General features: G+C 33.4%; 1 protein-coding gene across 2 annotated transcripts in view; it reads right to left on the bottom strand.

Moving 5' to 3' along the window:
• Positions 1 to 4,063: 4,063 nt before the first annotated feature.
• LOC108578955 (protein scalloped) overlaps positions 4,064 to 10,274 on the bottom strand; it is a 443,348-nt gene continuing 437,137 nt past the window's right edge. Inside the window, exons 7-9 of one of the 2 annotated variants that reach the window (XM_017942377.1) lie at positions 8,981 to 9,210; positions 6,606 to 6,840; positions 4,064 to 4,323 (exon numbers count right to left, since the gene is read on the bottom strand). In XM_017942377.1, the coding sequence (XP_017797866.1) occupies positions 4,210 to 4,323; positions 6,606 to 6,840; positions 8,981 to 9,210 (579 nt within the window). In that variant the 3' untranslated portion in view covers positions 4,064 to 4,209. The remainder of the gene's footprint in view (positions 4,324 to 6,605; positions 6,841 to 8,980; positions 9,211 to 10,274) is intronic. The other variant, XM_017942378.1, reaches the window with a different exon arrangement.

Here is a 10,274-nt window from a genome sequence, read left to right on the forward strand (position 1 = left end):
AATTAATCGTATAATAAATTAATAAAAAAAAGTAACGTTATAGTATATTTCAAACAAAATTATTGTATCATTAAGGACAGTTAAAGGATTACAATTTCTTTTTATATCAATTTTTTATTTTCCATACAAATTATAAACATGTTTTTCAAATACTGTACATATACTGAATTCTATTATATTTTTAAACCTCTAATTTAATGATATATCATTTCGTTCTTTATTTACTTGTTAAATCAACTACTTTGATCCTCGTTTCATTTTATTTATGATAATATACAGGTAGATCCCATTCTTTCTGATCAATATTTCACTTAATCATTTTTATAATCAAGCTCAATTCTTTGATATGGCAGTTCCAGGATATGAAGGAATATAAATTGCAAGTAGACGTAAACTTTTAATGCTTACAAATAATTTAGTAACGCGTTGCAGGAATTATAGTCGATGTTTTCATAGAGATAGTAATGATTTAAATTAGCAATTTAGAAAATCTAATGTATAAATCAATTTTTCAATATCAAATCAAAATTTTAACTATTGTTGTAAACAATTTATACTTTACTGCTTATTGTAATTTATTTACTAAAAAAATCATTTTTATAATACATGAGTCTCTATGAAAATACAGACGAAAAATTTTAATATTTCTAATTCTGAAGTGTAAAAATTGGGTTCATGAGTTACAAACAAATCACTTTTTGTTCTCGCCAATGTTCTGCATAAAGATGCAGCACATAAAACGTCGTCACTGGAACTTTTCTTTGATGATCTTTATGTAAATATGTACAAAGATATTTAAGATATTTAACAAATTTCGTCGTTTCTTCATCGATCGTATCATGTATTGTGTACAGTGCGAATCCTTCCATTTTTTTTTCCCTAATCTACTTCTGCATTTGTATCTTTATGGATTTCAGTTTTTTTCTTTTTCTGATATCATCAATATAGAGTGAGAGAGTGCTATTTTCTATCTTCACAGAAGACATAGATAAATATATATTTTCGTAATCTTTCCTTATAAATGTAATTCGCTTACTTTAAAATCATTATTCATTAATGTTAATAATATTAGTGTCGGTGCTCCTTTTTGCGATTTCAAACTCCTTCCGTTTTTTCTTGTAATTTCTCGTTGAAATAAAAATTCGCATGATGAAAACGATATATGAGTATCTTTTAAAGATATTGCGTAATTTTTGTTTTTGTAATAATAACGCTTTATCTCGAGTCGAGTTAGAACCATCAAATACGTCTTTGACCAATTAACATTAAACAAAATAATTTTTATCGTCGCATATATTTATTTCCGTTTATTAAAATTTCTTTAAATTACAGAAAAATATCTCTCCATTTTTTTCATAATCTAGCAACTAGTACTAATAAAAACAAATAGTTAAGTTTATTCACAATATTATATAAAATCATCTTGATGGTTCCAATTCCACCTTAAAGTACACACAATTTAGCAAAATTACAATTTATAGATATAATATGTAAAAACGAGACTTACAATCAATTATTACAAAAAAAAAAGAAAAAGGTAACAATAAGTAAAATTTGTGAAATCGTGAAAGCTGCCAGTTATTGAACGAAAGCCACATACATTATTATTTAAATATATAAGTTCCTTCGTTATTCAGTCAATCACTTAGCGAATTCAATTCTCACCCCAAATAAAAAGCGACATATTTCTGACTAAAAGAGAGATCAAAATACATTGCCACTTGTTGCGTAAAAGTTAATTAAAGTAAAGAATACAGTAAGTATTAATTATTTCCTTAAAGTATACATGATTCTTTTCTGTATTATCTTAATATTCACTGCTCCATAGGCAAGTCCTGTTTCGGAACACGCAATTGATCAGATTAAAGAATATGTAAAAAGTTTCCTGTGCATTTACATGTGTTTAGTCTCTGCAAGAGATGTGACGAAATAAAATTAATCGCAAGATTTAATGGTCCTCTACTCTCTTAAATAATCGTCACTGAAATCATGAAACAGTATCTCTATATGAAACTTTTCTGGCCCATATGTTGAAACCTAAAAATGATATTAAGTACGAAACATTGTCAAGCAAGGTTTTGTATGAACTCTGCTAAAAGCATGCTCGAATTTAGAGAGCTGCGATGAAGTCACGCTATTACGTTGTTACTCCTCATTAAAATGGAGAATCAAGTTCAAGCATCAGGGATTTGCTTCATGCTCTTGAACTAATTTCAATATTTTTCAGTCGAAAAGTATTAAGATGATCATATCACCAAGTTAAAGAGAGGAATCTCTTATCACTAGGCTTCGACTACATATCTGATGGACGTTATTCATATCAAGCGCACGCAATCGATAGAATTTGATGTACTCGCTTCGTAAGCGTGTAGTAGAAAGATAAAAACAAACGAAATACGCTAAGTAAGAAAGTCATTCAAGTAAGAACTATAGAAAAAGAAAGAAAAAAAGATCTTAGAGTATGAAATAAAGTGATTACAAGAAATACAAACACATCCCTCTAATCTAAGTGTCGCTGCCTAAGTGTGGGTGGGTTTGCATGACTGTAAGTGCGTTTAAAAGACTGTCTCTTTTAAAAAGTACGTAAAAATCATCAACGTTTTCATTGCTTCTTTTCTTTCATCTGATCATTGAGAATTAAAAAGCTCTACAGCGAAAACTTCTTACCGTTAGTCGTAATACAGCTAAAGAAAAAAAAAAAAAAGAAAAAAACAATTCTACAACAAAAAGCTTAAGGGAAGGTCTCCGTAATGTTACTTTCGACCTTGCTCGGTTTGGATAATTAAAAAAAAAAACAATTATAATAATGATAATGTAACCAAGGAGACTTAAGAAATCATAATGGCATTACCTCTCTATTCAACTTCCATTTCGTTTAAAACTTAGAAATCACTTAGATAACTTTATACACGATCATTTATAACAATGTAAATCGTAATCATTGCATTAATATTTAACATATATATTCTTATATGTAATATATGTTTATCTGTGTGTAGATGTCTTGTTTGATCTATTTCCTAGTTTAATAATAAAACTATAATACTAAATTATGTTGGTACCACGCCTTTCCGAGATCAGAGTCTGTTTCGCATCTTGCTTTTTTTTTTATGCTTTTTCTCGTTTTTTTTTTTTCTTATTCGTTTCGGTACATACACTATATTCATGATTCGCATTTTATTTCCATACCAAATTTATTGTCGTCAATTTCAACTTAACTTTTATTATATCTCTTTTATTAAAACCGCGACGAATTCGATCGTTATACAAGCGAATGACGGAATATTCATAAAATATATATACGATTATATCTGTTTCGATATAAAATTTACAATTTCGTCATCTGGAACATGCTTCCTGCAGAGACCACGAGCAGGAAATCCTTCCACGATACGTTAAAACGCGTACCAATTAATTTTTATTACAACTTCTTTCGGTTTTGAATCAAACTCAAGCTCGGGCTGGCCAGTACTTCTAATGTGTGAAAGTGTTCGTGTGTTCATGTATGCATACGTGTGTAATGTATGTGTATGTATTCGTGTATGAGTTTCAAGTTCTCTTTAAGGAGTTTCACAGAAAATGTTCCTAAATACTGAATGAACAAACAACTAATTTGATTAAAACATGTGATTTGACTAAAAATCAGGTTGAATATCCAAGTTGCAAATAAAATATACGAATATACATAATTGGTCTCGAGTTTATAGGCAGAACATTTTCGATAGAAACTCTGTTACATATAGACACGAAATGTAACTGTGTATAGATTGAGCGTGTTTACAATCATGTATTCACGCTTAACCCTTTGAAGTGTGCACCTAAAAGAAATCTTCAAAATCGTCAATCATTTATGATCGATAAAACGAAGGGGACAAAAAGGGAAAAACAAATTGTATAAGTACTGATATATTTTTAACATGCAACTCAATTAAAATGAAATGTCGCGTTATAGTACATGATATACATATTGTATTTATCTTGCATGTAAATACTGTATTTATAACAGTGATAAAGGGTGAAAATAGTGACGATATAACGAAATAAAAGAAACTTAAAAGCCCGGTATGGTTGTGCAAAATAACCACGACGCTTCAAAGGGTTAACATTTTTGTGTGTAATCGTGTATATGCGCGTATGGATGATTTTTTTTAATATGATGGTAGGCACTGATGGGGGTGGATGGCTGCATGGCGAGCAGGTTCAAGCAGGCTAGTCCTTGATCAATCTGTATATGTGATGCTGTGCACCGTGTTCGGACGTCGACACCTCGAACACATATGCTGTGCACAGTAACGTTTCCTGCGTATCCCTGTTCGTAACAACCTGCAATTTAAGAAAAAAGAAATTATAAGCGATACTTGGTACGAGGAATATAACTCTTAAGGGCTATATCTACTTGGAGGGGTAGAAAATCGATTTCAAAAATACATTTAGAAAATTTTAGATCGATATTTTCAAAATTAGTACAATTGTATATATCGTAACAAAATGAAAAATTAGAAGGACCAGAGAACTTCTATATTTTGTTTATCTTTACAATCCATTCGATTTTTTGTTTTCAACTGAATTGTTTGGTCTGAATAATGTCCACCAGCGAACGCTTAAAAAACGAACATAGCCTGCTGTTATTATTTTTTCATGACCGAATTATTTTTTTAAAGAATTTCTTATTTTTCTACCGATCATCATAATGGATACCAAATTGAGATCACGAAAACGTTAATTATTGATATTTTTTTACAAAATCTTTTATAAAAATTTCAGCGCATCAAATCAATAAATGTATCCTTTGGTAGTTTTTGGTAGAGAAAATGTTGATTTAATTTTCATTTGTATCTCGAAAAAAAAAAATTCCTGAATTTGTACCTTGTTTCTTCGGGTCTTTGGCTAGATGTAATTTTGTAAAGGGCATTGAAGTAGTATATAAAGCGATGTTTTTCCGAGTATTGTTGCAGGCTGCGCATTATAAACGTACGAATATTTCATAAATATTTTGCAATAATCGTACGAGAAATTTATAATGTAGCTTAAGAAAAATTATGTGTATCGTGCTTCAACGAATGTCGCGAAATTCTACTTCATTATGAATAGAAACATCGTGTCTTTGCACACAAGAACAAAGATAGTACAAAGGTTTGCAATTTTGCTTTTATTTAAATTGAGGATAATTTCATAGTTATAAAACGCAATGTAAAAATTTGTAGAATCGTTGTTAGACTATTGATTGTTTTGCGCCACGAATTATCCAAAATATACTTCACCACTCAATTAACTGTATAATCATTATTGGTCGCTTTCATTATTGGTATGAAACTCAAAACATGAAAATTACGCGAGAGATAAATGTATGTATACACAAAGAGAATCTTATTTAAGAAAACGAAGTTGCTGCATCCTGTCGTTGATATATTCGTAACATTTGATAGAAACGTTTCAATAGAAGAATATACGAATGTCAGATGAGGAAAGTGTAATGATATTAAAAAGTACACGTGATCAAAATACAAAATTTCGTAATTTTGTTCCCTGTAATTCTAGCTCTAGACAAACACGAACAAAATACACTGTTAGGTTTTCTGTAGAAACGGTTTATGGCACGATCGACCGGGAACGGTTATTTTTGAGTTGAGGATTTTCGTTTATTGCTTGCACGGGTCTAATTACATCCTGCGAGGGTCACTAGAATTGCTTTGCTAGATTTTTAGTAATTTGTGTCCCTCGCGCTCAATAGCCTACGAACATACCATAAACCACGAATTTCCGAACGGCACATCTGTATGCAACGGTCCGCTTGCCGATTAGTCACCCGGAGGAAATTCCAGATTTTTGGAACCTCCGCCCACCCCTCGCGACCGTCACCCACCCTTCCAAGGTGACAGCGCGCTAAGGGCGCACTGGCGTATGCAACGGTCCGCTTGCCGATTAGTCACCCGGAGGAAATTCCAGATTTTTGGGACCTCCGCCCACCCCTCGCGACCGTCTCCCACCCTTCCAAGGTGACAGCGCGCTAAGGGCGCACTGGAAGGGCGGTAAAGACGATATTAGACACGCTGATTGACAAATGCAATCGTTAACCATTAACCAATCATCGTGTCCCAACGAAAATCCCACTCACGGACGTCCTCGACGCGACGTCGGAGAGTTGAGTCGTCGAATAGTCGTTCAACCACCACGAACAAGAAGAACCAAAGAGCAACCAGCTCACATCACGCGATACCATAGATCAGTTTTTACAAGTCCCAATGATTTGGGTGGCCCTTCGAACATCGTGCAAACATCCACAAAGCTCGAAAGTTCATCGCCACAACCACGGGCATTAACATACACAGGAGTAATAGTTAACAATGTTATATAATTAAACCCGTAGGCGGTGAGATCGAATATATCCGCCGGAATAAATTCTTTGTACAATTATTTCAGTTAAACACATCTATCACTATAGCTTATTTGTATTTTAAATACAGACAGTGTCTTGAAATAATTTGTACATTTAGGCAGCTAAGCAGTTATGTTCGTGTTCCAAGATTTGATTATCGTAATCATTGGTTTCAAGCGTTTCATAAAGGAAATGAGAAAGAGGGGTTATTCCAAGAAGAATATCGTACCTGGAGAATGGTGAAATTCTCGAGAACGCTGTTCATCATGTACTTTTCCGGCAGGTGCTTCAATTTGTGTATGAAGTTGATCATGTACTCGCACATGGGTGAACGGCTAATACGATAGACGAACCTGCCATTTTCGAACCTAGCGTATTCCGTCTCCACTTTTTCCACCACCTGTTTTCCGAAAGAGCAGACTTTGGTCGAACACGTTATCGTCATGTTCTCGTTGCTCTCGTATCTGTAAAAAACACCGGTTTCATTATACAGATTCAATATTGATATCAATGGACGAATGTACACAAACGTCCACGATGGTCTTAAATATTTCATTCGTAGTTTGAGAAATTTTCAAAATAAAATTGTCTAGAATAAAGGATATTTACAAGTAAATGGATGGAGAAGCAAGTATAGCAGAGCCTCCCGTATCCGCACCCCCATTATCCGAATACTGTAATATCCGAACGTTCTACGAAGGTGGATTGAAAAGTTCGCGGCCAAAGTGGGAAGAACTGCTGCTAGGTACTTGCAATTTTTACGGTGTAATCTGTGATCATTTGTGTGCCGACGTACGAAGTTTCGTGGCTCTGTCAGTTGTTTGTTCTCTTTTACAGCTGGTGACGTAGGGGTGTTTACAGCGACGGAGAAGAGACGAATAGAAGCGAGGAATGATCCAGTACCTGGTGACAAAGGACATCACCGCAAGGACCTTGAATGATTTGAGAAAAATGACGAGACACGAAACTGTATACATTAGTACACAATTAATTACATATTATTCGGTAAAAATTACAAGCACTTAGCTGCAATCCTTCATACTTAGGCCGTGAACTTTTCAATCCACCCTAGTATTATCCAAAGTTCTGTTACCCGAACAGTCGTTCCGTAGTGATTTTTACATACAATCTTATGTACACTTTCCTGTATTCGGTCAAACAAAAAGAACGTAACTCTACACATTTATTTATGTTAAAACAAACTTATGTGATTTAACAGCCAAAAAGAAATGGGATCCTTAAATACTGAAATAAAGTGTCAATTATGTTGATCTCTATTTGAGCAAATAAACTTTAATATAAACAAAAGTGATTGTTCTATTATCCGAAAGTTCTCTTATCCGGCCACTTTTGTCTTCCTATTAATACGGATACGGGAGGCTCTACTGTATTCATGAACAACAGTGTACATACACGAGTTTGTCAGCTATGTCGATAGTCCTTACTGAATGCATACAGGATGGGATAGGATCGGTAGTACAATCATGCACAGGATTATTTTTTTATGAAAAAGTGAATTGAAAATGCGGAATAAATGTATAGATCGTCTACTTTTTAGCTTCACGCAAAGTATTGATTAATTACAAAACTTTCTACATTTCGCGTTTTTGAACTGATTTTAACAAACTAATCATTGCACCTTTACTTCTTTTACCTAAATTGTACAATTATATCGTTATGACTTGAATGAATATTTCGCTTTAAATATATATTTGATTTTATTCACGCAGTATAAAACTCCACTTATCGTTTAAAATGGAAGATTTTGCTGTAAAAAGGAGGCAACTTCGTAATATTCTGAAATGGGGCAACTCCAACTTTTGAAAAATTAATCTGCCACAGAGGAATGATATATTTACTTAGTAATAGTAATAATCCTGTGATAATATGTAGATTTTAAGTGGATAAACTACTTCGAACATACATGTCTAAAAATATTTTGTTAACATACTTGGAGCTACCCCTTTTCTGTCGAAAAGTCTTAAATTGCTTACTTTCCAATGCAATTCTTCGTTTAACTGAGTTGCTTTTTGCTCCGATCATGGAAAGTACATAATTCTAAGAGAATCTTTTCAATAAAACTGAATTCTTGATGGCAAATTGTAATTTGTCATTATTGGCTACATTAATTTTAATTTTTCTATACATACAAGGAATTATAGTTTGTTGCTACTTCGATTATTTTAATTTCATTGAACTTTCTCATTACAATTTTCATACAATCACAGCTGAAATTTTGAATAGAAAAAAAAAAATTCTGCTTCTACTTTTTTAAATTTATTTCAAATGGAATGTACACCACTAAATAGGTGTTACAGTTGTTGATTGATTAACTGTAATTTGTTCCTAGTAACAACATAACCAGTTAACTCGTCGCGTGAAAATTTCCCTCCTTTTTCGAATAAATTGTTTATTCCCCTATAATAAGCGTAGCAAAAGTAATATTCAAACATAATCATGTCTGCTGCAGAGAAAATAAATTAACTCGCCCTCTGAATTTTCGACAAAAAAAAATGTTTCTAAATTCGTCCAATTTCTTTACATCTCTGAATTAACTATAATAAGACGTTCTGTCTTGAACAGACTGAACAATTCGTTACTTACTGGCTTGTTACACCGTAAAAGGCTCCAGCTTCGTCCTGGATGTTCGTATTGAGATCAGCCCAGAATTTAACAAGGAAGAAGGCCGCCTGTGGTCCCTTGTCGTAAAGTTCCTTCAGGCCACCCTTTTTCTCTGGAAATTTGTCGTATATCTGCCTGACATCAACAGCCTCTAGCAATGGATCCGCGTATGTCGTGGATCCTTCTATGTGGACGAACAGGTGTTTCTGGTACTGTAAAGGAAGAAAACGGAAAAAAACTATTCGAACGTTTGCTGGAGTGAAATTGCGACTTCCGGTCAGCGACGCGTAACCTGATCGGTCGGACTATTAAACTTATGAAGGCCATTAGATGTAACAAGGGTAATTTAGTCTTCCTTCGAGCGCTAAACGTCGGCCCCCGGCCCTTTACCGAGAACTCGAAACGAGGAAATAACAATTCGACTTTACTGCGTCTACTTCGTACAGATGGAAAAAAGCTCTCCTTAACTGGAGTATAACGTTGAACCTGCGGCCTGTTAAACAATCTGCAACCATCTCTCGTCACATTTTCTTTGCACTAGGGCTGGAGCTTGAACCGAGATCTTGCGAAAAGGATTAGCGAGAGATTTGAATGGTAATGGTGCAAGTGTTAATTGGACATTGAGGCGGTAAATTGTTTCGAAGTGAAATTGAAATTTTATGAGGCGAGTAATGAAAGATAATGACGGAAGTTCAATTCTTTTCACACAAGTTTTACAATATTACCGTAGCATTTCTATTCTGCTGTTTGTTTGAGTAGTTCTCAATTGATGTTTCGAACAGTTATTGGTGTAAGCAAAGTTTGGAAGAGCTTAATCATAAAGTAAAAACAACATTAGTGAATATGTTTATTTAATGTATTATATATTTCCTAAATGATGAATATCAAGCCCATGCTATATAAATTACATTACAAGAACAAAGAACAGTACATATAAAATATAATATAAGTACCATGGTCGTTACAAAATGCTTATAATATTGAGATAAACAAAAATTAACATTTTCGCAGCCGTTGACGTGGTATTAGGTATATTTTTCACGAACTATATCTGGTTGCCTGTAATTTCACATTTTTAATAACAATACATTAGTTTCAAGGTAATCGAAATGAATATAGTACGACAAATAATCAGAAAATTGAAAAATTCCTATAAGTCTTGCAGAATTCTCTTACATAGAGGCAACTCTGCCTTGCAGAATTATGATACCAAAGAGAAATACTAAATCAAATGGCAATTTGTTAAATTTCGCGTAAAAGTATCTGGCTGGTCAAA

This window comes from Habropoda laboriosa, unplaced genomic scaffold (genome assembly GCF_001263275.1).
Source record: "Habropoda laboriosa isolate 0110345459 unplaced genomic scaffold, ASM126327v1 scaffold30, whole genome shotgun sequence".
Taxonomy (NCBI): domain Eukaryota; kingdom Metazoa; phylum Arthropoda; class Insecta; order Hymenoptera; family Apidae; genus Habropoda; species Habropoda laboriosa.